The sequence below is a fragment of the Orcinus orca genome, chromosome 14 (genome assembly GCF_937001465.1).
Source record: "Orcinus orca chromosome 14, mOrcOrc1.1, whole genome shotgun sequence".
Classification (NCBI taxonomy): Eukaryota; Metazoa; Chordata; class Mammalia; order Artiodactyla; family Delphinidae; genus Orcinus; species Orcinus orca.
Window position 1 is genome coordinate 55,141,837 of NC_064572.1, and position 27,139 is coordinate 55,168,975.

The 27,139-nt window shown below is 40.5% G+C and overlaps 1 protein-coding gene and 1 long non-coding RNA gene across 9 annotated transcripts in view; one reads left to right on the forward strand and one right to left on the reverse strand.

Annotated features, from left to right (window-relative positions):
- The window catches only part of LOC125960952 (uncharacterized), a 275,883-nt gene that overhangs the window by 113,777 nt on the left and 134,967 nt on the right, over window positions 1-27,139 (forward strand). The gene's annotated exons all lie outside the window — the stretch shown is intronic.
- HTR7 (5-hydroxytryptamine receptor 7) overlaps window positions 13,520-27,139 on the reverse strand; it is a 94,887-nt gene continuing 81,267 nt past the window's right edge. The window contains exons 2-4 of one of the 8 annotated variants that reach the window (XR_004476609.2): window positions 24,965-25,723; window positions 23,225-23,353; window positions 16,179-17,142 (exon numbers count right to left, since the gene is read on the reverse strand). Coding sequence is in view for 6 of the 8 variants with exons in the window: in XM_033404865.2 (XP_033260756.1) it covers window positions 17,757-17,868; window positions 24,965-25,723 (871 nt within the window). In the remaining 2 variants the exon portion in view is untranslated. Of the gene's footprint in view, window positions 15,011-16,178; window positions 17,869-23,224; window positions 23,354-24,704; window positions 25,724-27,139 lie in introns of those variants that run through there. The other 7 variants (XM_033404865.2, XM_049696585.1, XR_004476610.2 and 4 more) reach the window with 7 other exon arrangements.

Consider the following 27,139-nt stretch of genomic DNA (forward strand, 5'->3'; position numbering starts at 1 on the left):
TGTGGCTGGTGAGGCAAAATGTTCGCTTTCAAAAATCTGAACTTTGAGACCCTAGAGATAGACTGGGAGAGCCTCTGCAATATTCTTTCAGCAGAGCTTCTCTATAAGGCAGGATCCTCCTAGGTGCTCATGTCAGAAACCCAATTCAAACCAACTTCTTTCAGAAACTCAAACTTGTCTAATAAGATCGTTCTAAAACTCTGGTTAAGATATTTTTCAAGAAAACGTGTCTTTTTCTCAGCTTTCCTCACCAATGGTAGATAAATTAAATAAATGAGTGCCCTTTTTTATCTTTGCTGTGGTGAAATGGAAATGAAAACATTTTACCTCAGCCTATATTAGGTAGTGTTGCTATAAAAGCTCACGCTCCACTACAGTTCATGTTATAATGTTGAAGAGATAGTTTACATCCCAAAGATCTGTGCTTTGCATGATCCAAATGGATGATTGGGAATTAGGCCAAATGTTCCCTTAATTGATTTAATTTACTAAATTTTTTTATTTTTGCAGATAAGTTAAAAGCCAATATTTAAAAGCTTGCTACAATTAAATTTCTAAGAGCCAAGCAAACAAGTATAAAGAGTCATCTTTGACTATGCACCCAGAAATAGTTTCAGGTGTTAATTTTATCTCCACGTCTAAAATATATTCTAACATTCCATTCAGAGCCATTGATGAGAAAGTCGATGGAGTGACGGGGATGAGAGGCAACATTCCTCAATAGAATTGCTCTCTTGAGCCAGAAAAAGCAGTCAAAGCTGTCTCACAGGTGCAGATCTCCCAAAGACCAGGACTGGGGGCAACTGGCCAAATCTTCCTGACAAACCTCAGCTATTACCTAATTACCCTCATTTGTCTTTGCTTTAAAAAGCTAGGGAATTCTCTCAGTTCTCAGCTCTAATGGAGCGGGAGAGAGACCTGGCCCATGGCGTAGATGGATTTGGTTAACAGCTTGCTTTCAGCTGCAAGGGACCGTGGGGGGTCTGTAAGTAACTGAAAAAGGTCTGATTTGAGCTACTATTGCCAACACTGTCTGAAATTTCTATAAACACTCTCTCAGGTTCAGACATTGATCCAAAGAATGTATCTTGTAAGAAGGGGACATTGCCTCTGAATAATGGATTAATCTATTTGACCAACTGGCTGACCATAAAGAGACAGCAAAAGATGAGAGAATGGGACACAGGTGAGTTAAGTTTTAATAAGGAGACTATAGAAAGGCACACATTAAAGGGCAATAGCAGTTAGGGCAGTGTATTGGGGTTCTCCAGAGAAACAGAACCAGTGTTATTTTATATATATTATATATATAGGTTTTTAATATACATACATCATATATATATATTTACATACATATCAACCAATATCCTATTGAGATATATATATGCATATATATAGATATCTATGTCAATATCTATACATATATAGAGACAGAGAGTTTTATACACATACATATATAAAGAGATTTATTATAAGGAATTGCTCACGTGATTACGGAGGTGGAGAAGTCCCTCGATCTACGATCTGCAAGCTGGAAACCCAGAAAAGCTGGTGATGCAGTTCAGTCTGAGTCCAAAGGCCTGAAAACCAGAGGGCTGATGGTCCCATTTCAAATGCAGGAGAAGACTGATGTCTCAGCTCAAGTAGTCAGGCATAGAGTGAATTTTCCCACCTGCCATATTTTTGTTCTATTTAGGCCCTCAATGGATTGGATGAAGCCCACCCACGTTGGGGAGGGCAATCTGCTTTACTCAATCTATGGCTTCAAATCTCATCCAGAAACACCCTGAAAAAACATTCAGCCAAATATATGGACACCCCATGATCCAGTCAAATTAATACACAAAATTAACCATTACAGGCAGGCTGCAATAGAAAGGGATAACCAGAAGAAAGCACTGAGATACTAGGTACCTAGAAATGCAGGACTCCAAGAAAAGGATTTGGAAGCAGGAATCACAACCTTTGTTCCCTTCACCATGATCTGGGATTTAACCTTGAACAACTGCTTCTGGGTATTCAGTGTAAGATGAAGTATTTGGAGAAGCAAGAGTGAGTCCCCTCTGAGTTCAGATGCATATTTCCAGGCCCACAAAAACAGTCAGTAACCAGTGAGATGCATTTTGTGGAAGGGAGAATGTAAGGAAGAGTACACATCAGCTGGAAAGCTCACATTTATTACTTACAAGTTAATGTCCTTGAGCTCCGTAAACCTCAGTCCCCTTACCCAAAAAATGGAGATAAGACCTTTTAGGGTTGTTTTGAGGATTAGCAGAATGACTGGTGAGTAAAAAACACTCAATTAATGTAAGCTGTATCAATCGCTGCCATAACACACACACACACACACACACACACACACACGATGGTGAAAGCCTGGATCTTGGCCAGGTCAACATCTCATTCTCAATGGCTAATATTCAACACATATTTGACAAAGATCAACTCTTTGTTTTGTTGACAACATTCTGATCAGCTGCTTGGCCATGGGGACAGAAATATGATGCACTGATTCTTAGCCGACCCTGTGCTAGCACCAATATTAATTAGTTTACGCCAGGAATTCCTCAATAATGTAGGAATTAGCCAGGTCTGCACTTAAACTTAAAACCCATATGTCTTTAAATATAACTGAAAACTATCTAAGATGGCCTGTGGGTTATTTCCTTCCACAAGCTTGCTGGATTTTTGGTACCAACAGTAGCATGGAATCCTAAAGGGTACTTACAAGAGAGTTTGTGAGAATCTTGTGTATTCCTCTGACAAGATTCTGTAACCATATACAAATGATTTAAATATTATTTCACACTCATCGTGCTTTCCATACTAATTGCACACAGAATCAGCTAGATGATTCAGTTTTCCAGCATCTGTGGGAACAGCGATTCTCAACATTTGGAACCCGGATGAACTGTACCAGAATCATCTGTTAGGCACCCTCCACTGCCCCCCAGGGCATAATGAATCAGAATTTCTGTAAATGGGGCCCAGGAATCTTTATGTTTAAGAAGCTCCCTGGATCATTCTTATTCAGAGTGAAGTTCAGAAAACACTGGGTTTAAGATACAAGGTGGTACGGCTAATGTTAGAATTAACATTTCTAATATCAGAGCCCTTTGCCTTCAAACTCTGTGGCTGACTTTCTATCAAAATTCAGTCTCTTTCTTTGCCTTATTTAAGAACAATTCAGTTAACAGAATCATTCAAAAAATTAAACAGTTTTCCGTGCCTTTGGGTCAGCATTCTGGATTCAATTCAATTGTAGATAATTAAAGAGCAGAAACACAGAAGGGGGGAAAGTTCAGTTGTTTAAAGGCTGTGATTTGTGACCGTGGGTAACTTCTCTGCACTTCTACTACCCCAGGGATAGTTCTCAGAGGTGAGCTGTTCCTCACCCGCCCCATCAGTACACTCTCCCTATATCACGCTCATCACGTGTTGTGTCCTGCCTTGCATACGTGCCTTGCACACTTGGTGTTCTGCACATGTCATGGTTATGCTACAGTCATTTCTCAGCTGGGGAAGTGCTAGGCTTTCCCTAATTGAGTAACTGCACACTCTCAGTGGAGGATGGTCAGTTCTGTGATTCATTTCTTTTCCTCCACGTGATGTTTGCTCTGACCATATTTACTGAAATGCAGTTTTACATCTATTGAACTTAATAAGGAAAAAAATTGAACTTGTATTTTGTAGGTTTTTTTCACTTCATTTTTCTTGTAATAATCATGTTTATTATATTTTTAAATGCATAGCTGTGTCACAGATTTAAAAAACATTCCTTCACCAAAGATAGTTTGCAAAGCGCTGCTCTATATCACATTTTGTCAACAACTTCAGACAAAACAGCTCTAGTTTACCATGTTCTCACTTGCTAACCAGGAGGGGGTTGTATTAGATCAGCCATGAGCTTCTCTAGGTCTGTAATTCTCTGTGTATACAGTATATCTCGTTTACCTATGGGTGGATTATTCACTTGTGAATCATCCATGACAAACTCTTATATCTACACTGATGTTTTCCTGCCTCTCCTCATAGCTCTGCACCATCTCTCCCACTGTGAGACTGTGTAGGTCTAAAGAACATTTTAATAATAGCCCAATCAAAATGTAATTAAGAAAGGTAATTTGGCACTAAAAATATATAATACATAACAAAAATGAATTCTAGAAAGTTCTTGCCATCTGCTATTTTGAATTACCACTTCTCTCCTCCACTGAGATTTAAATATGTACATAAATGTATTGAAGTATGCATTTCTTTTTGAACTCCCTGCATGTGCCTTATCATAGTAGACATCATAATTTATTATAATCATTTGTGTAACGTTTCAGCTTCCTTGCTAAACATTTAGCTTCACAAGAATGGAATGCATTTCTGTCTTACCACTTAGTTCTACTGTTTAGATAACCTCTGACATATTAATAAATACTTATGTGATTGAATGAGTGAATGGATGAATAAATGAATTTCTTAGAGGAAGAAACATGGATTAGTCTTTCATTTCTTTATTGTCTCCTGAGTATTTCTTGTCCACTGCCTTCCTTTTGTTCCATAATCTCTGAGCACAAATTATATAGTTTGAATAGAATCTAAGATTTCACGTGTCTGTTCAGGGAGCCATAGTTACAAGATGTCTTAATTTCTTCTCAGGTTTTTGTAAAGTGTCAAATGCCCAGAATAACTGTTATCTGTTAAGTCTACTTCTGATAAGTTATCAACCTCTCTCCCTTTCTGTTTTGGATTAGACATCATAAATTTTGCTTTTAGATTTTTATTGATGATCACATCACATCTCTCTTGCTTGCATTGTATAAGCAGGGTTTTGGTTTTGTCTTCTTTTTTTTAATGTATTTAGCCAGCAGGAGCTTAAAAAGCGAAGTGTTTTAAGTTAAGAAATTACTTTTTTTCTCCAGAGAAAGTGTAGACAAAGCAAGCTGAAAGAGACACCCAATTAAATAAACTTCTGTCTCTGGGCATGAGATCCCAAGGTCTGCATGCTTCACATGTAATACTAACAAGGCCTTCCTTTTTGGATTTACTCTGCTTGGAGTAAGAAATGACATCACAATATGCATTACTCCCAGTGCTTTCAAAATGTGCTGACTTGCTGAAAGTTTCCAAATGGCTTCTTTGTAAGCTGTTAGGGACCATCTGGCTAGCTGTAGATAAACAAGTTTCAACATATGGACCGTAACACATACATGGCACTGCTTCACTAGTGCAGAAAATTAAGAAAAGGTCACTCTCCTGACATGAGCAACTCATGCTAAAGATGCAGCACCATGTAGCGGAGGGCCCGCCCTAAGTGGCACATAGGAAAGCTTAATTCCAGCTCCTTCCTGCCCACTCACTGCACATGTCACTTGATTATACCAAGTCTCCTGGATTTCCTCATCTGAAAATTAAAAAGAATACCAGGTCAACGTTGGCTTTCCTCCTTCTCTTTCCCTCCTTCATTCCCTCTCTCCTTTTTTTCCTTCCTTCCTATTAAGAAATATTTATCGATGTTTTATAGTTCTCAGCACATGGGTCTTTTACCTCCTTTTTTAGGTTTATTCCTAGGTATTTTATTGTTTTTGAAGTGATTTTAAACAAGATTGTTTTTTACTTTCTCTTTCTGATATTTCATTGCTAGTGTAAAGAAATGCAACAGATTTCTGTATATTAATCTTTTATCCTGCTACCTTGCAGAATTCATTTATTATTTCTAATAGTTTTGTCTGGAGTCTTTAGGGTTTTCTCTATACAGTATCATGTCATCTGCAGATAATGACAACTTACCTCTTCCCTTCCAATTTGGATACCTCTGATTTCTTTTTCTTGCCTTACTGCTGTCATTAGCACTTCCAATACTATGTTGAATAGAAGTGGTAAGAGTGGACATCCTTGTATTGTTTCAGATTTTAGCAGGAAGGCTTTCAGCTTTTCACTGTTGAGTATTATGTTGCCTGTGAGTTTGTCATAAATAGCTTTTATTATGTTGAGATATGTTCCCTCTATACCTACTTTGGTGAGACTTTTTGTCATGAATAGATGTTGAATTTTATCAAATGCTTTTTCTGCATCTATTCAAATGATCATGTGGTTTTGTCTTTTTTTTATTAATGTGATGTATCACACTGATTGATCTATATATGTTGAACCGTCCTTGCTGCCCTGGAATGAATCCAACTTGATCATGGTGTATGATCCTTTTTATGTATTGTTGGATTCGGTTTGCTAAAATTTTGTTGAGGATATTTACATCTATATTCATCAAACGTATTGGCCTGTAATTTTCCTTTTTTGTAATACTACAAAGCTACAGTAATCAAAGCAGTGTGGTACTACTGGGCATATACTTAGAGAAAACAGTAATTCAAAAAGACCCATGCACCCCAGTGTTCATTGCAGCACTATTTACAATAGCCAGGTCATGAAAGCAACCTAAATGCCCATCGACAGACAAATGGATAAAGAAGATGTGGTACATATATATAATGGAATATTACTCAGCCATAAAAAGGAACAAAATTGGGTCATTTGTAAAGACGTGGATGGACCTAGAGACTGTCATACAGATGAAGTAAATCAGAAAGAGAAAAACAAATATGCTATATTAACACATATATGTGGAATCTAGAAAAATGGTACAGATGAACCAGTTTGCAAGGCAGAAATAGAGACACAGATATAGAGAACAAATGTATGGACACCAAGGGGGGAAAGGGTGGGGTGGGATGAACTGGGAGATTGGGATTGACATATATGCACTAATATGTATAAAACAGATAACTAATGAGAACCTGCTGTATAGCACAGGGAACTCTACTTCATTTCGCTGTACACCAGAAACTAACACAACACTGTAAAACAACTATACCCCAATTAAAAAAAGAAAAAAAAAAGTGTGGTATTGGCACAAAAAAAAGACATATAGATTCAACAGAACAGAATAGAGAGCCCAGAAAGAAACCTATAAACCTATGGTCAATCAATCTTAGACAAAGGAGGCAAGAATATACAATAGAGAAAAGACTGTCTCTTCAGCAAGTGGTATCGGGAAAGCTGGACAGCCGCATGTAACTCAATGAAGTTAGTGCACACCCTCACACCATACACAAAAATAAACTCAAAATGGTTTAAAGACCTAAATATAATACATGATACCATAAAACTCCTAGAAGAGAATATAGGCAAAACTTTCTTGGACATAAATCATAGCAATATTTTCATAGATCAGTCTCCCAAGGAAAAGAAATAAAAACAAAAAGAAGTACATGGTACCTATTCAAACTTAAAAGCTTTTGCACAGCAAAGAAAACTATCAACAAAAAGAAAAAACAACCTACAGAATGGGAGAAAGTATTTGCAAACAATGCAACTGACAAGGGGTTAATTTCCAAAATATACTAACAACTTACACAACTCAATGTAAAAAAAAAAAAAAAGCCCAAACAACCCAATCAAAAAATGGGCAGAAGACCTAACAGACATTTCTCCAAGGAAGACATACAGATGGCCAGCAAGCACATGAAAAGATGCTCAACATCACTAATTATTAGAGAAATGCAAATCAAAACCATAATGAGGTATCATCTCACACCGGTCAGAATGGCCATCATCAAAAAGTCTACAAAGAGGGACTTCCCTGGTGGCGCAGTGGTTGAGAGTCTGCCTGCCGATGCAGGGGACACAAGTTCATGTCCCGGTCTGGGAAGATCCCACATGCCATGGAGTGGCTAGGCCCGTGAGCCATGGCCGCTGAGCCTGTGTGTCTGGAGACTGTGCTCCGCAACGGGAGAGGCCACAACAGTGAGAGGCCCATGTACTGCAAAAAAAAAAAAAAAAAAAGAATCTGCCTGCCAATGCAGGGGACATGAGTTCGAGCCCTGGTCCAGGAAGATCCCACATGCCACGGAGTAACTGAGCCCGTGAGCCACAATTACTGAGCCTGTGCTCTAGAGCCCGCGAGCCACAACTACTGAGCCTGTGTGCCACAACTGCTGAAGCCCAGAAACCTAGAGCCCATGTTCCACAACAAGAGAAGCCACCGCAATGAGAAGCCAGTGCACAACGAAGAGTAGCCCCCACTCGCCACAACTAGAGAAAGACCACGTGCAGCAACGAAGACCCAATGCAGCCAAAAATAAATAAATAAAATACATTAATTTTAAAAAAGTCTACAAAGAATAAATGCTGGAGAGGGTGTGGAGAAAAGGAAACTCTCCTACACTGCTGGTGGAAATGTAAATTGATATAACCACCATGGAAAACAGTATGGAGATTCCTTAGGAAAGTAAAAATATAGCTACCAAACTAAAAATAGAGCTACTATATGACTCACCAATCCCACTCCTAAGCACATAACTGGAAAAGACAAAAACTCTAATTTGAAAAGATACATCCACCCCAATGTTCACAGTAGCACTATTTAAAATATCCAAGACATGGAAACAACCTAAGTGTGCACCAACAGATGAATGCATAAAGATGTGATACACACCCACACACACTAGAATATTACTCAGCCATAAAAAAGAATGAGATAATACCATTTGCAGAGATTGGTTCAAGATGGCAGAGTAGAAGGATGTGCTCTCACTCCCTTTTGCGAGAGCACTGGAATCACAGCTAACTGCTGAACAATCATAGACAGGAAGACACTGGAACTCACCAAAAAGATATCCCACACCCAAAGACAAAGGAGAATCCATAATGAGATGGTAGCAGGGGTGCAATCACAATAAAATCAAATCCCATAACTGCTGGGTGGGTGACTCACAAACTGGAGAAAACTTATACCACAGAAGTCCACCCACTGGAGTGAAGGTTCTGAGCCCCACGTCAGGCTTCCCAACCTGGGGGTCCGGCAACGGGAGGAGGAATTCCTAGAGAATCAGACTTTGAAGGCTAGCGGGATTTGATTACAGGACTTCGACAGGACTGGGGGAAACAGAGACTCCACTCTTGGAGGGCACACACAAAGTGGTGTGCGCATCAGGACACAGGGGAACGAGCAGTGACCCCCATAGGAGACTGAACCAGACCTACCTGCTAGTGTTGGAGGGTCTCCTGCAGAGGTGGGGGGTGGCTGTGTCTCATCGTGAGGACAAGGAGACTGGAAGGAGAAGTTCTGGGAAGTACTCCTTGGTGTGAGCCCTCCCAGAGTCTGCCATTAGCCCCAACAAAGAGCCCAGGTAGCCTCCAGTGTTGGGTCGCCTCAGGCCAAAGAACCAAAAGGGAGGGAACCCAGCCCAACCCATCATCAGGCAAGAGGATTAAAGTTTTACTGAGCTCTGGCTACCAGAGCAACAGCCAGCTCTACCCACCACCAGTCCCTCCCATCAGGAAACCTGCACAAGGCTCTTAGATAGCCTAATCCACCAGAAGGCAGACAGCAGAAGCAAGAAGAACTACAATCCTGCAGCCTGTGGAACAACAGCCACATTCACAGAAACATAGACAAGATGAAAAGGCAAAGGGCTATGTACCAGATGGAGGAACAAGATAAAACCCCAGAAAAACAACTAAATGAAGTGGAGATAGGCAACCTTCCAGAAAAAGAATTCAGAATAATGATAGTGAAGATGATCCAGGACCTCGGAAAAAGAATGGAGGCAAAGATAGGGAAGATGCAAGAAATGTTTAACAAAGACCTAGAAGAATTAAAGAACAAACAAACAGAGATGAACAATACAATAACTGAAATGAAAAATACACTAGAGGGAATCAATAGCAGAATAACTGAGGCAGAAGAACGGATAAGTGATTTGGACGACAGAATGGTGGAATTCACTGCTGCAGAACAGAATAAAGAAAACAGAATGAAAAGAAATGAAGACAGCCTAAGAGACCTCTGGGACAACAGTAAACGCAACAAAATTCGCATTATAGGGAACCCAGAAGGAGAGGAGAGAGAGAAAAGAGCCAAGAAAATATTTGAAGACATTATAGTCGAAAACTTCCCTAACATGGGAAAGGAAATAGCCACCCAATCCAGGAAGTGAAGAGAGTCCCAGGAAGGATAAACACAAGGAGAAACACACCGAGACACGTAGTAATCAAATTGGCGAAAATTAAAGACCAAGAAAAATTATTGAAAGCAGCAAGGGAAAAACGACAAATAACATACAAGGGAACTCCCATAAGGTTAACAGCTTATTTCTCAGCAAAAACTCTACAAGCCAGAAGGCAGTGGCATGACATATTTAAAGTGATGAAAGGAAAGACCTACAACCAAGATTACTCTAACCGGCAAGGATCTCATTCAGATTCAATGGAGAAATCAAAATCTTTACAGACAAGCAAAAGCTAAGACAATTCAGCACCACCAAACCAGCTCTACAACAAATGGTAAAGGAACTTCTCTAAGTGGGAAACACAAGAGAAGAAAAGGACCTCCAAAAACAAACCCAAAACAATTAAGAAAATGGGAATAGGAACATACATATCGATAATTACCTTAAACGTGAATGGATTAAATGCTCCAACCAAAAGACACAGGCTTGCTGAATGGATACGAAAACAAGACCCATCTATATGCTGTCTACAAGAGACCCACTTCAGACCTAGGGACACATACAGACTGAAAGTGAGGGGATGGAAAAAGATATTCCATGCAAATGAAAATCAAAAGAAAGCTGGAGTAGCACTACTCATATAAGATAAAATAGACTTTAAAGTAAAGAATGTTACAAGAGACAAGGAAGGACACTACACAATGATCAAGGGATCGATCCAAGAAGAAGATGTAACAATTATAAATATATATGCACCCAATATAGGAGCACCTCGATACATAAGGCAACTGCTAACAGCTCTAAAAGAGGAAATCGCCAGTAACACAATAATAGTGGGGGACCTTAACACCTCACCTACACCAATGGACAGATTATCCAAAAAGAAAATTAATAAGAAAACACAAGCTTTAAATGACACAATAGACCAGATAGATTTAATGGATATTTATAGGACATTCCATCCAAAAACAGCAGATTACACTTTCTTCTCAAGTGCGCACGGAACATTCTCCAGGATAGATCACATCTTGGGTCACAAATAAAGCCTCAGTAAATTTAAGAAAATCGAAATCATATCAAGCATCTTTTCTGACCACAATGCTATGAGATTAGAAATCAATTACAGGGAAAAAAATGTAGAAAACACAAACACACGGAGGCTAAGCAATACGTTACTAAATAACCAAGAGATCAATGAAGAAATCAAAGGGAAATCAAAAGATACCTAGAGACAAATGACAATGAAAACATGATGATCCAAAACCTATGGGACGCAGCAAAAGCAGATCTAAGAGGGAAGTTTATAGCAATACAAGCCTACCTCAAGAAACAAGAAAAATCTCAAATAAACAATCTAACCTTACACCAAAAGGAACTAGAGAAAGAAGAACAAACAAAACCCAAAGCTAGCAGAAGGAAAGAAATCATAAAGATCAGAGCAGAAATAAATGAATAGAAACAAAGAAAACAACAGCAAAGATCAATAAAACTTAAAGCTGGTTCTTTGAGAAGAAAAACAAAATTGATAAAAAATTTACAAGACTCATCAAGAAAAAGAGGGAGAGGACTCAAATCAATAAAATTAGAAATGAAAAAGGAGAAGTTACGACAGACACCACAAAAATATAAAGCATCCTAAGAGATTACTACAAGCAACTCTATGCCAATAAAATGGACAACCTGGAAGAAATGGACAATTCTTAGAAAACACAACCTTCTGAGACTGAACCAGGAAGAAATAGAAAATATAAACAGACCAATCACAAGCACTGAAAATTGAAACTGTGATTAAAAATCTTCCAACAAACAAAAGTCGAGGACCAGATGGTTTCATAGGTGAATTCTATAAATCATTTAGAGAAGAGCTAGCTCCCATTCTTCTCAAACTCTTCAAAAAACTGCAGAGGAAGGAACACTACCAAACTCATTCTATGAGGCCACCATCACCCTGATACCAAAATCAGACAAAGATACTACAAAAAAAGAAAATTACAGACCAATATCACTGATGAATATAGATGCAAAAATGCTCAAGAAAATACTAGCAAACAGAATCCAACAATGCATTAAAAGCATTATATACCATGATCAAGTGGGATTTCTCCCAGGGATGCAAGGATTCTTCAATATAACCAAATCAATGTGATACACCATATTAACAAATTGAAGAAGAAAAACCATATGATCATCTCAACAGATGCAGATGTTGACAAAATTCAACACCCATTTATGATAAAAACTCTCCAGAAAGTGGGCAAAGAGGGAACCTACCTCAACATAATAAAGGCCCATATACGACAAACCAACAGCAAACATCATTCTCAATGGTGAAAAACGGAAAGCATTTCCTCAAAGATCAGGAACAAGACAAGGATGTCTACTCTCACCCCTATTATTCAACATAGTTTTGGAAGTCCTAGCCCCAGGAATCAGAGAAGAAAAAGAAATAAAAGGAATACAAATTGCAAAAGAAGAAGTAAAACTGTCACTGTTTGCAGATGACATGATACTATACATAGAGAATCCTAAAGATGCCACCAGAAGACTACTAGAGCTAATCAATGAATTTGGTAAAGTTGAAGGATACAAAATTAATGCACAGAAATCCCTTGCATTCCTATACACTAATGATGAAAAATCTGAAAGAGAGGAAACACTCCCATTTACCATTGCAACAAAAATAATAAAATACCTAGGAATAAACCTACCTAGGGAGACAAAAGACCTGTATACAGAAAACTATAAGACACTGATGAAAGAAATTAAAGATGATACAAACAGATGGAGAGATATACCATGTTCTTGGATTGGAAGAATCAATATTGTGAAAATGACCATACTACCCAAAACAATCTACAGATTCAATGCAATCCCTATCAAATTACCAATGGCATTTTTCACAGAACTAGAACAAAAAGTTTCACAATTTGTATGGAAACACAAAAGACCCCAAATAGCCAAAGCAATCTTGAGAACGAAAAATGGAGCTGGAGGAATCAGGCTCCCAGACTTCAGACTATACTACTACAAAGCTACAGCCATCAAAACAACATGGTACTGGCACAAAAACAGAAATATAGATCAACGGAACAGGATAGAAAGCTCAGCGTTAAACCCACGCACCTATGGTCCACTAATCTATGACAAAGGAGGCAAGGATATACAACGGAGAAAAGACAGTCTCTTCAATAAGTGGTGCTGGGAAAACTGGACAGCTACATGTAAAAGAATGAAATTAGAACACTCCCTAACACCATACTCAAAAATAAACTCAAAATGGATTAAAGACCTAAATGTAAGATCAGACACTATAAAATTCTTAGAGGAAAACATAGGAAGAACACTCTTTGACATAAACCACAGCAAGATCTTTTTGATCCACCTCCTAGAGTAACGGAAAGAAAAACAAAAATAAACAAATGGGACCTAATGAAACTTAAAAGCTTTTGCAAAGCAAAGGAAACTACAAACAAGACAAAAAGACAACCTCAGAATGAGACAAAATATTTGCAAACGAATCAATGGACAAAGGATTAATCTCCAAAATATATAAACAGCTTATGCAGCTCAGTATTTAAAAAAATGAATAACCTAATCCAAAAATGGGTGGAAGACGTAAATAGACATTTCTCCAAAGAAGACATATAGATGGCCAAGAAGTATATGAAAAGCTGCTCAACATCACTAATTATTAGAGAAATGCAAATCAAAACTACAATGAGGTATCACCTCACACCAGTTAGAATGGGCATCATCAGAAAATCTACAAACAACAAATGCTGGAGAGGGTGTGGAGAAAAGGGAACCCTCCTGCACTCTTGGTGGGAATGTAAATTGATACAGCCACTATGGAGAACAGTATGGAGGTTCCTTAACAAACTAAAAATAGAGTTACCATATGACCCAGCAATCCCACTACTGGGGATATACCCAGAGAAAACCATAATTCAAAAAGACATGCATCCCAATGTTCACTGCAGCACTATTTACAATAGCCAGGTCATGGAAGCAACCTAAATGCCCATCGACTGATGAATGGATAAAGAAGATGTGGTACATATATACAGTGGAATATTACTCAGACATAAAAAGGAATGAAATTGGGTCATTTGTAGAGACGTGGATGAATCTAGACTGTCATATAGAGTGAAGTAAGTCAGAAAGAGAAAAACAAATATCGTATATTAACGCATATATGTGGAACCTAGAAAAATGGTATAGATGAACCGGTTTGCAGGGCACTAATTGAGACACAGATGTAGAGAGCAAACATATGGACACCAAGGGGGGAAAGCGGTGGGGGGTAGGGGTGGTGGTGTGATGAACTGGGAGATTGGAATTGACATATATACACTAATATATATATAAAATGGATAACTAATAAGAACCTGCTGTATAAAAAAATAAATAAAATATAATTCAAAAATTCAAAAAAGAAACAAAAAAGAAAAACAGAAAAAAATAAAACCACTTACAGGCATCTCAAGCACATAACACCATGGTAAACGCTTTAAGAATTTATGAAACAATTTCCAGAAAACCTAGGCTCTATGAGTGCCTCTTGTTTAATATTTACAGAATCAAACTAAGGCAACAGTCACTATGTTATCTCTTACAAGTACATTACTGCTCAGTAATCCTTTCCCAACATTCAGTCTTACCAAAAGATGATAGCTGATATCCTAGAGTGAGAAGAGAGATTAGAATAGTCATTCTTGCTGAACAGTCCAAAAATATACGTAAAATGTTTATCTCAGTGATCTTCCCAATTCTTAGTTAAAACAAAAGCTGTACCTTTGGCACAAATTATATCATAGGTGAAATAGTATAAATTGTTTGACATTTTTTCTCATTCTCTCTCAATTTCTACCTTTTCCTTTCCTTTGGCTGCCATACATGGAAAGCACAGTGTCCAATGTCCAGCCTCTGTAGCCAGAATGAAGCAGAGAGTTCAAGGATCAGGCGTTCAAGTCAGGCAGGATAAAGAGCCAATATGAAAATCTAAGGTCCTAATAAAAAAAATTAAACACATATGAAAACCTGCATCAACCCAATTAACCATAATGTCCTGTCTTAAACTACAGGAAAGAAACATGTCGTTCCCTACAAACCGCTACAGCACGTACTATACTATATGGTGACAAGCTGAGAAATGTCTGCCTTCTGATGGCAAATTCCTCAAAAGGAAGGACTGACTTTACACATTCTGGTTCCCTCGATGTCCGCAGTGCTGAATGTAGCAGGAACCCAATAAATGCTCATTAATCAAATCAAGGAGTCACTATTTTTTTTAAAAGTTACAAAATGGATGCAATTAATTACAGAACTGTCTTAACTACCTGTTAGGATTGTAGCAGATATATAAAGTTTGCCCTTCTGTTATTCCATGTAGAGCGACATTTATAACATCAGACCTTCAATTAAAAGTCATTTAAGTTGCTTTATTACAGCTACAAATAAACTTTATTTGATGTAATGTAATAAAACATTTTCAAATTTAACAACATTTATCTGACCAGAAATAATCATTTAAATTATGAATATAATTATTTACAGTTACTTTAGCAAATCTGCGGTTCAGGAATTTGTACAAGCTTTGTTGGAAAGGACAGTGCCCACCTCCCCTTTCAGAAAGGCAGACCCTTCCCCGTGTGTTGTAAGAAGCAATGTCAGTGAAAGTTGGAAGAAATCTACCATCCACGTTGGAATTCCACATTATCCTGTGACAGAACAGCTATATATATTATAGGAAAATAATATTCTCTTTCAGTTCTCTTTTGTCACATGAAGGTTGGTATTCATTTTGTCCCCTTAGAGGTACTCTTCTCTGATCTACTGTCTTTCTGTCTCCCTAGCTCATACATATTACACAGAACCATTTTAAAAATATATACTATCTACAAAGGGATCATTTCTGTTTCCTGCCCTGCCCTGAATGTCTACCACTTTGGGGAGAGGGAGAGGAGAAGAACAGAATTGCCCAGGCGCACATTTGATTTAAGATACAGAGAACACAAAAACCAATCCTCCAGAAGGAGCAGAATGGTACTCTGGAGGGCTCCTAACACTGGCCCAGGTGACCTCCGATGCACACAGTTTAATAAAACGCTGCTCAATGAGAATTAACATGTGGATGTTCCATCTCCAGAAGCGTCACAGTCTTCCATGGAAACCCCATTATTCCCATACTTCCTCCCCCAATCCTCACAGTTAGGGACCAGCCCGTGGGCCCACTGCACCCAGGTGTAAACAACAGTCACAAGTTCTGTGCCAACCATCATGTTACTATATGGTGTGGCGAGGTAGCCCCCGCTCTTCATCCAGGGAAAACTCCTCACAGGAGGAACTGCCCTCATCTCTCAGGATCCCCCAGAAGAAGAGCAAGTGCGAGAAAAAGCTTTATCCAGGTTTCACCATTCTCTCCATCCTGAGTTAACACCATAATGAGAGAAGCGAGTTAACAAAGAAAGTACACTGGTGGGGACGTCACAGGGACCCTGCAAAAAAGCCAAACTGTTTGACAGAAGCTGAACAGACACTGCTCTGGGAGATCATTTGTGGTAGCTGATGACGGGGTTCTGTTTTCTAACGTGGACATGCAACGTATTCATCACTATGCTTACCGCAGTTTGCTGGGGAAAACACCCTTCTGTCCCACAACAAAATACATCTGTCTCAAAAACAAAAACAAAAACACATCTGTCTCATACATGATTCCTGAATATTCACCACAAGGCCTAGACTCAGAAGCATGGGAAGCGTGCATGGGAACTTTCTTCACTTGCACGGACTTGGACAGAAGCAAAGCACCGGAAACTGTTTCCTTTCTGGAACTCAGTTCTGTGCGTGTGCTTACTGCTGAGCTGATTGGGCTGTTTTCATCTGCGCACAATAGCAGTGATCCACAGGGAAAAAAGGAGAGGTCACCATCCCCCTCATAATATACTTTGAACAGCAGGTATACTTTGCTGGTCACATTTTAGCCATCCCAAGAAAGGACAGAAGCCTCATTCCATTCCGAAGTCTCAGCAACTGATTTCGTTCTGTTTCCACCTCTGTCTTGCCTTGTTTATTTCATCTCCATTATTCTGCTTTTGATCATGAATCATGACTTTTTTTTCTACAGTAGTCAGAGTTTTGTCTATAAAGAGAAAGAGAGAGAGAGAGAGAGAGAGAGAAAAAGGAGGCAAGAAAATGATTTAGCAGAACTGTAAATGTGAGTTTTCATTTTGTGGTGGGTGGATTTAATATTTGCTGCATTCAGTCATTTGAATTATTTGTGGTTTCTAAGGGGTTATGAGCATCTAAGGGGAAAGAAAAAGTGCTATGGCTCTTTTCATACATTTCATAGCTTCTATAAGTTGCCAGGGCCTTAATATATTTGCAAATCAGCTCCAGGTAACCCTTTAGAAATTCACTTTTATAATATAGCTTTAGCCCAAAATGGCTCTACTCTCAATAATCCTTGCAAAATACTACTGCACTTGCCATACTTGAAGATAATAATGTTGACTACAGTGCGAGTATTCTCCCCGTCAAACCTAGGAGGAGGCACTATAGTAAACCCTGTGTGCAGAGACCGGGAAACCCCACCTCCCTGACTTCCTTCCTCCCTAGATTCACAGAACTGCCATGAGTCATGGAGAAGTTTTGGCCAACAGCTGAGGAAGTCTCTCTCTCCTTAGTGCAGAGCCACAGTCCCTCTAGATACACACTCTCCTACCTCTGTACCATCACAGGACTCAACTTACCGAACTATATCCATGTGCATGAGAGCCAGGTCTTAGAGGGTCCAGGGCCTCTGCCTTCCCATCCCATTGAAAGTGCCCCTCTCACTTGGCTGTCAAGACTTGTCGGATGGGTTTCCCTGGTGACAGGATCAGTTTCTCCATAAGACACCATCTCTCGCTTTGTGCCTTACCCCACGTGATGGTGCCTGAGGAGAAGCACCGTGCTTCAGCTCGGACCCGTGGCTCCAGGCTGCTGGGTATGTAGGTGCAGGCACTGGAAAAAGGCTGTGTCCCCAGTGGGGCTCCACACTTATTCTTAGCCTGGGGCCTCTGCCTCTTCTCCCATAGAGGAGGCTGCACTTCCTCTGCAGCTCACAACGGCTCGTGAACTTTACTGAATCTCTCCCGGCTCCAGCACCATCTCTGAAGTCCCCCTTTAATCACCACCCACCTGCTAGTCAACTTCCAAATGTCCAGACATCCTTGGCCTCTTTCCTAGTCTCAATGCCACCCTCCTCGTGCAGGCCCTCCCGACAGGAGACCTCACTTTTACATTGGTCTCCAACCCATTTCCTTTCTCCTGCTGTGAACCCCTATTTACACTGCATACCTTGTCTCACTCCAGCTCAAAAACCTTCCTCTCTCCCCACACCCACTTTGCCTACCTGCCCTCCAAGCTGACCCCAATTTATTCAGTTTCCAGGTCCTGCTGAAGACATACCCCAGGTTCTTTATGTACCTCCGTCCATTTCTGTGTCCCTGTCCATACTGTCCCCTCTGCTTTGAGTAGTCCCAAACCCACCTCCACCCCTGCCGTCCCTTAATCCTACTCTTTATTGAAGACCCAAATATCACCTCCTTCATGATCTGCACCATGGATATCTTCTTTCTAGGACAGGCCCCCGAGGCTTACTTTTCTCGTAGGTATGTTTGTATTGCTTCATTTTATTTTGTGCTATGTGTATTTACTGTCTACTAAGAAAACAAACAAAAATATTAGAAAAATCAAGAGAGGTCAATTGCCTGCATTTCCTACTTTAAAGAGACTGCGAAGCTACAATGTAGGCAACTGCAAAGCATGAAGCGAACAAGCTATTATTCGTACTAACTGATGATTTAATAAAAATAAAGAGTTGGATTCCAGCTAGTTAATGATGAGGAAAATATTACTCTGGGGAAAGAAAATCTATGAAACAGCCAATTCTTTGTTTGTTTCTGTCTTTAAGACAACATCCCACCACAGATATCCAGGTGCTTGAAACGTCTTCCTAATTTCCACTGGGACCCGTTTCATCTCTTTTTTTTTAATCACTGGTTTCTGTAAAGAAAAGGTAGAATCACCCTGCGCTCCAAAGCTTCAGTACAAACCAGGGAGCAGCATATTGACAGAATTCATGGCAGGAACTCAAGGTTATTCCACTAGAATTGCAATTGACAGGGATTATAAGAGGCTCATTGACGAAAAGAAGGGAGAAGGGAAGGCAGAGCTACTTCAAAACCATTTCATGAAATTCTTTTATATGGAAGTATTTTAGAAACTGCTATTCAATATTGTTCATAGTAATGGTGTCAAAGAACAAAAGTCATCTAAATGTGACACTTAAAAGCCATTTATGGTGATTCAAAGCAAATCCATAAATAAAGCCATCAAATTAAAAAAAAAAATCCCTGCTTCTATCACATGATCACATTTGGTTTTATATTACCAGTATTTGAATACTTGTGAAAAGGTGACAAAGACTGTAATTTAGACTAGTGAATTACAATTACCAGTGAAGTATTTATAGCCTTTTCCCTCTATTCACTCGCTACCCAAGGAAGACTCCTGAGTGCCTGCCAGACTCCTGAGCCTCTCACTACGTTGATCAAGAAAATGGGGAAATATTTGGAAGTAGCAATACACAATCCAGTAGATTGTTTTTACAGGAAAGGAAGAAAACTATTATATAGGAGAAAAAAATAGAGCCAAGAAGGTGGAATTAGGGACAAAAGTAAAAGAGACTAGAACCCAAGCAGCCAGAGGGGAAGAAAAGAGCTAGAGAGATTGGAGGGAGCAGCCCGGAGTCTCTAGGTTGGCCAAGAAGTGTGAGCGCTAGAGAGATAGGGTGGGGGGACAAAGGGTTCTAAGGTTTGCTGTGAGCTATGGACTGGATGCCACATTATTCTTCCAGAGACTCCAGTAGAGTTAGGACTGCTTGGGGTTATCCAACTGGTGTTTACCTGAATGCAGCTGTGCAGAGCATGGACCATGGTGGGAGTTCTGGTTACTAGTCTTTTACCAGCCACCACCACATCTACAGCCACCCAGCCCACTGGACTGTGAGCTTCCAGAGGCAAGGACTGTCGCTTATTCATCCTTATATCCCAGACATTCCTGGCGCCATGCCTTGTACACAAGAAGCCCTCAAATGTTTCTGGAGAAAACAAGCCAATGAAGAGATGCCTTACTTCCAGCCTCTAGCTTCTAATGCATTCCACATGATGCCACTAAATCAGTCTCCATGGCTTTGGTGAGTCCATTTTCCTACTTGCAGGGATTCAGTTGATGGCTTCCTTCTGCCCACACTAGGGTTTCTCAACCTTAGCACTATGGACGTTTGGGGCTGGGTGATTCTTTGCTCTGGGGGCTGCCTGCGTAAGCCAGGATGTTTAGGAACGTCCTCAGCCTCTACCCACCAGATGCCAGGAGGTCTTCCCCTCCCCCAGTTGTGACAACCAAAATGTCTCCAGACATTGTCAAATGTCCCCTGGGGGCATAATCACCCCAGGTTGAGAACCACTTCTCTACACTAAAAATCCCAAATTTCTGGGGCTGGAATGGAAGATCCTTCATAATTTAATTTATTCGACCTTTCCATTATGATCTCTAAATCTCCCCTACAACAATGCTTAGCTTTGGGCAGCCTGTCCTTTGCGTAAGGTCCCACACTGACGCCTCTATAGCAAATGTCTCCTTCATGTGGAATGCCATCTCTAGTCTCCTTTAGTTATAAATGCTTTAACTTTCATAGATGTACTCGAGCCCATATCCTTCCGGAAGTCTTCTCTGATCAGTTAGGGAAATCACTGAGTTACTTTCCTCTCTTTTGAATCCTATAGCTTTTCCTGTCTCCACTTTTCCTGTGTTCTCAACACAAAAAGAGTGAATGAGCATGTGCGTGTTTATGTGCAGTCTGTGCAATAGAAATACATGCACTAAGGCAGGAAAGACATCATGTGTTTTCTGTATCCTCCTCAATGCCTGACACAGTTATAAACAAGAATTTAAAAAGGAGTCCTCCCACATTGGAACTGAAAAGAAAGCAGCCTGGTATAGAATTTTTTAATAGCAGCTATTCCAACTCTCTAATTAGAAACTTCCTAGAGTTAATAAATATTTAGGCCATTCATCCCAAATGATTTTAACATTCCATAATTATAAATAAGATCAATAATTATAAATTCAAACAGAGAGATGTAGTGAGGACACAGTCATTTTCTGAGGCCAGGGGAGAGCAAACTATGACCCGTGGGCCAAACCCAGCTGGCTACTTGTTTTTGTAAATAAAGTTTTATTGGTACACCACCATACTCATTTGGTTACTTGTGTCTGGGACTGCTTGCTCACTACAAAGCCAGAAATAAGTAGTTTCAGTGGAGAACGTATGGCTAGCAAAGCCTAAAATATTTACCATCTGGCCCTTCACAGTGAAAGTTTGCTGAGCCCTGTCTTAGATTAACAGGAAAGTAATACCCAAGACTCCGCATTAGCTAAAGACACAGAGGCAAATATCCTTGGATGTTATGTTGGCTGATTTACTTTTATAAAAGTCATAGTAGTGTGGACGTTAAAAGTACATTTAAACACAGATGTCCTGTGCTCAAATTCAGCTCCACATGGATGGCTGAAAAAATTATTTGACCTACCCAACAGAATGGAGATGAAGGAACCCACCTCTCATAAAGTCATAAGGATTAAGTGACATAATTCACATGGAGTGCCCAGCGTAATACGTGAGAGTGAATCATCAATATATGTGGGTGACTATTATTTCAAACTGGAAAGCCTGTTTGTGTGACATTTGAAAATTAGCGTTTTGTAAACTATCTGAATTATGTGTGAATTATTAGCTTAAATAATCAATAAAATTATTCTCAAGTTCTTTGACTGTACAGGAGGAAAACTAACAGAGTGGTGTTTCCTAGTTGAGGATTTCAATGGTTCTTTCCTAGTTTCTATATTGGCTACTTAACTGGACCCCCGGCCACCAGTCTTTCTATTTTATCCACCCTTCCCACTGCTGCCAGGGAGACTCTCTTCAAACGCATCTTTCAGCATGTTACTCCTGGGAACTGAAACCAACATGCTTTTCAGCTCCTGTGCTAAACAGCTCTGGGGCCAGGCAAAATCACCCAGTACTTGTTCCAGGAAACAGTTGTTTCCAAAAGATAAGACTGTGCACCAACTAAACAAGCTTACTCGTCAATAGTAAGACTATTAGACTTACTGATAGTTTGCTCATTAATACTGGCATCGAGGTGCCTGGATGGGAGGGGAGTTTGGGGGGAGAATGGATACATGTATATGTATGGCTGAGTCCCTTTGCTGTGCACCCAAAACTATCACAGCATTGTGAATCGGCTAGACTCCAATACAAAATAAAAAGTTAAAAAAAAAAAAAAAGGCCCTCACTTAGTTATACCCACCAATCCAAAGCTATCATGTCATAACCTCTGCCCAGTCCTTACTAGTTCCCTACCTTAACATGACCCAGCCCAAGCTCTAAAACTCTATCAATATCTTTGCTTATTCCCTCCATCTGAGAAGCTATCAAGTCTCTGTCAAGAAGGTGTCCTCCTAAGCTACAGTGAGTCTAATAAACTTAACTTACTTCTATTAACAAGTTTTTTCTAAATGTCTTCTTAGAGAGCTGATGGCTAAAATCCCCAGCTCAAAACATTCCATAGCTCTTCACTCCTACAGACTCAAGTCATTTGACAAGTAGTGTTGCATAATAGCTAAGAGCACATGCATTGGAGTGATTCATACCATAACTACCACTTAGGGGCTATGTGATCTGAGGTAAGTTACTTTACGTTCCTGAGCCTCAGTTATTCTTCTGAAAATTGGGGATGCCAGAAGCACCTACTTTACAGGTAGAACGATGTACACCATGACAGCATGTAGTAGGTGTTCAATAATTGTTAGAAATTATCACTTTTATTATCTAGTACAGTGTCAGGCACTGTACTAGATTCTGCAAACAGAAATTTGACTAAGACATAGCTCCTTCCCTGAAGGAATTTAGAATCTGGTCCTGGTGAACAAACACTGGTGGTCAATTCAGTAAGAATCTTATAGGCCTGGAAAGATCCCTGGGGATATAGGTTGCTCATTGCATATATTCTGAAACCTAAGATTGTACTTTCTTAAAAAAAAAAAACTCTAATTTTTTACTGCGAACAATTTCATATGTACCAAAGAGTGTATATAATAGAAGTAAAAATAAATACCTGTGAAGCTATTTCACAGCTCAAGAATTAGCATATCTGTAGTCTTACAACTTTGAGTTCCTAGGACAGGAAATGATGATCTCTGGTTTCCCTTATCCATATTAAGGAGATGTTTCTGCCTCCTTCATCCTGGTGATGAGTTAGAGAACAAGCTGAGTTCCTTGAGGTTTTCAGAGTCATTTGGGGTGTATCCTAGGTTGGGAGCCCCTAGAGTCTACTGTAATCCACGAGGGCACTTCGGGACCCTGTTCCCCTCAGACAGCTGAGAGCACAGAGGTCTCCCTGGCCATCTTGATCACAGATAAAGGCAGGCTAGTATATGGAGAGTATATAGAGGCAAGACTCACATGATGTGGGATCTAGACCCAGTGGTAATGCTAATCACTGTGGGATATCTCACTTGCCAGGACTCAGTTACCTCTTCTGTCAAATGAAGGGATTGGGCAAGATGACTGAGGAGGTCCCTCTAAGCTACCACTGTCCATGGTTCTCTGGTCTATTCCAGAGAACCATGTTCAGTGAAGAGGGATAACTCTTCTCTCACATCCAACACTGATCTGCTCTCTCTCTCACCAGCACCTTCTATTTCCACAATCCAGTTTCTTCCCCTCAGCTTTCAAACATGAAGATGTCTCCTCTACCTCAAATTTAAAACAAGGTCTTCACTGGACCCGCCAACTTTGCTATATTGTCTCCTTCCTTCTTTACAGTGCCAAATTCAGTCATATGTGTGTTACATGTAAAACCCATTTCCTTATCACCACTGGCCCTTTGTGGTCCTTTTTTGGATCCCAATGCCCACTGTAATTGCTTCTTGGAAAGCTACTAGTGCTTCCCAGACAAACTCAGCAACTCTCTATCAATTCCCAACTCCTAAAGATGGGTAGTACTTTCTAAAAGCTCTGTAGTTTTCAAGACTTTGCTCCATCCTGGCATCTCCCCACACGAACCATTCCATACTGCCCCAGACTACTCGGGCCCTTCTCCCACCCTCCTCGTGCAGGCCCTCCTGACAGGAGACCTCTCTTTTACATTGGTCTCCTACCCACTTCCCTTCTCCTATTTATACGGCATACCTTGTCTCACTCCAGCTCAAAAACCTTCAGCTCTCCCCACACCCACTTTGCCTACCTGCCCTCCAAGCTGACTCCAATCTACCCAGCTTCTAGGTCCTGCTGAAGACACACCCCAGATTCTTTATGCACCTCCATCCATCTTTGTGTCCCTCTGTTCATGCTGTCCCCTCTGCTTTGAGCAGCCCCAAACCCACCCCTGCCATCCATCCCTTAATCCTACTCTCTATTCAAGACCCACCCCAAATATCACCTCCTTCTTGATTTCCACCAGTGAAGGACGAGGTCATCAAAACAGTTTTACTGGATCTAAGAGTAATAGCAACTAAAATGATAATGTTACAAGAATCAGAGCTATAAGGACCTAAATAACATCCAATTTACGGAGAAAGGATAAAAAACATCACCTTCCTTGTCAGCACTGACATCAATTGCAATTCATCAGCGAATCAGTCTCTTCTTCCAATCCAACTAAAAACCTATCTTTGGCTTTTGGAATTCTATTGGGTGGAAGACTGGAGTCTACAGTATTCTAAATTCAAATCTGATACGCTTAGTAGAAAATAAGCTTGCTACTGATTCTGGAAGCTTTCTACGATGTGCTTCCAAAAGGAGTCCCATATAAGGGTTGGGGGGATAGAAGGAAAACAGTGATAAATGACCTTACAGCACAAGCTCAGGTCTCTCAGGCCTCTCGGCAAGCTTCAGGGCCTCGTGCATGCCTGCAGCCGAGAGCTTCCGGTTAATATTCCGGTACTGGCACTGGAGCAGGCTGCGGTAGGTGGTCCTCAGGTCCCGGTTGAAGAAGGCATATATAAAGGGGTTAATGAGAGAGTTTGCATAGCCCAGCCACAGAAATGTCCTCTCCACCCACAGCGGGATGCAACTGCATGCGGTGCCACAGATGAAGGGTCTGGCCGTCGAGAGGAGGAAAAACGGCAACCAGCACACAGTGAATGCCCCGACGATGATCCCCAAGGTGGTGGCTGCCTTCTGTTCCCTCTTAAAGATGGAGATGTTTTTCCGTTCATGTTTGAGGAGTCTCGAAAGGTTTGCACACTCCTCCACCTCCTTCTGGAGCTTCACCATGCCGTTCAGGGAGACGACGCTGTCGGGCTCCACGGGACGCGGGAAGCCGGGGAACTTGTGTTTGGCGGCGCTCTTCCTGGCGGCCTTGTAAATCTGGTAGTACATGAAAAGCATGACGGACATGGGGATGTAAAACGCCACTGCGGTGGAGTAGATCGTGTAGCCAAAATCCTGGCTGATCAAGCACACCTTGTCATCATTTACGTTCTGAGCCCAGCCGAAGAGCGGTGGTAAAGTGATGGAGGCGGACAGAAGCCAGACAGAGAGGATCATCTTGGCCATGCACTTCCCGTTCTGTCTCACGGGGTACGTCAGCGGCCTCGTGATCCCAAGGTACCTGGGAGAGAAATGGAAAGAGAACACGTGACTGCCGTGATCACAGCAGATCCACTGGGGAGTACCACCAGCCAGGGACTAGGCTGTGTACCTAGTAGCTCTCTTCTTCACACAGCCCTTCCAGATAGGCATCATTATTCCCATTTCATAGAAAGGTAAACTAAGACTCTGAGAGGTTACCTATTTTTTTCCAGGTCACACAGTCAGCCAAAGGCACTGCCAGCATGTCCATGCTCTTTTCATACCTTGTAGCTTCTCACAGACTGTGCAGTCAATGAACTATAGATTCAACATATGCCTTCCCCCCCACCATGATCACTGCCACTGAAATCAGCCAGGAACAAAATGTCAGGCCTGATGGGATGTTGTGACGCATCCTCGTGAGTTAGCCAAGCTCTGCCACGCTCGGATATTACACACCCACTGATCTCCTCTGCTGTCTTAATTCAGGCCAGCTCTGAATTCATTTTCAGTTCCCCTTTGCACTGAAATGAAAGCACTCCTTTAAGATCAGAGAGAGCTGTGAGATATTTAGGAAATCCTAGGGTTTTGGAATGGAAAGTAGCAAGTGATCATTTTTTTATCCCCAGAAAATTCTCACGCAAGAGTTATGTCCAAGGAACAGTCTATGAAACGAAAGCAGCCTGCCTCGTCTCTCCAGTTCTGAGGAGGATCACAAGGAAGGGCATAATTCTGAAAAATATTAGGCAAATTCTGTGCTTAGTTCTGTATAGAGAATAGATATTTCTCTGTCTGTGTTATCAAGGATTTATAATGCAAAAGAGACTCAGCAAACAGAGAAAACACAGTCGGCAAGATGTTCTGTCAAATGCTTGGTACTTTTCTGCTTTCCAAATTTGTTTTCTCCTCTGTATTTAATAGTCTTAGCTTCTATTTGAGGGAGGATTCAGAGCACGTGAGAAGCTAAGATAGGTAAAAGCTGGCCATTTTGTTGGTTTTCTACTTCATTTATGTACATAAAAGAAACACGTGAAACACGAAAAGTTATTTTCTGAAAGTAGGTCACTTGGTGGTTTGGAATTTAAAAAATAATTATTTTTGTGATAGAAATAGCCTCACATGTTACGTTTGAATTATTTCACAAAAGTCGCAAATCATGCTTTCACGATGAAAATTAGCATCAATGCAACACTTACAAGGCAAAATTGAAATACAGTAAAAAATGAATAAGCCAGATTTGCTTATACAGTGAGAGTATTCATTCCATCCTTCAACAAGTATCAATAGAGTTCCTTCTATATGCCAGATGCCGTTTTAAATGTTGGGAATATGGCAGTGAACAAAAGAAACAAGAATCGTGAATGCAGGCACATGGGGAGATCATGCAGGGGGTGAATGGGAGGACTGAGCCTCGTGGTAACGTTGAAGGGACTTCTGATCCCTTCTCCCAAGGATG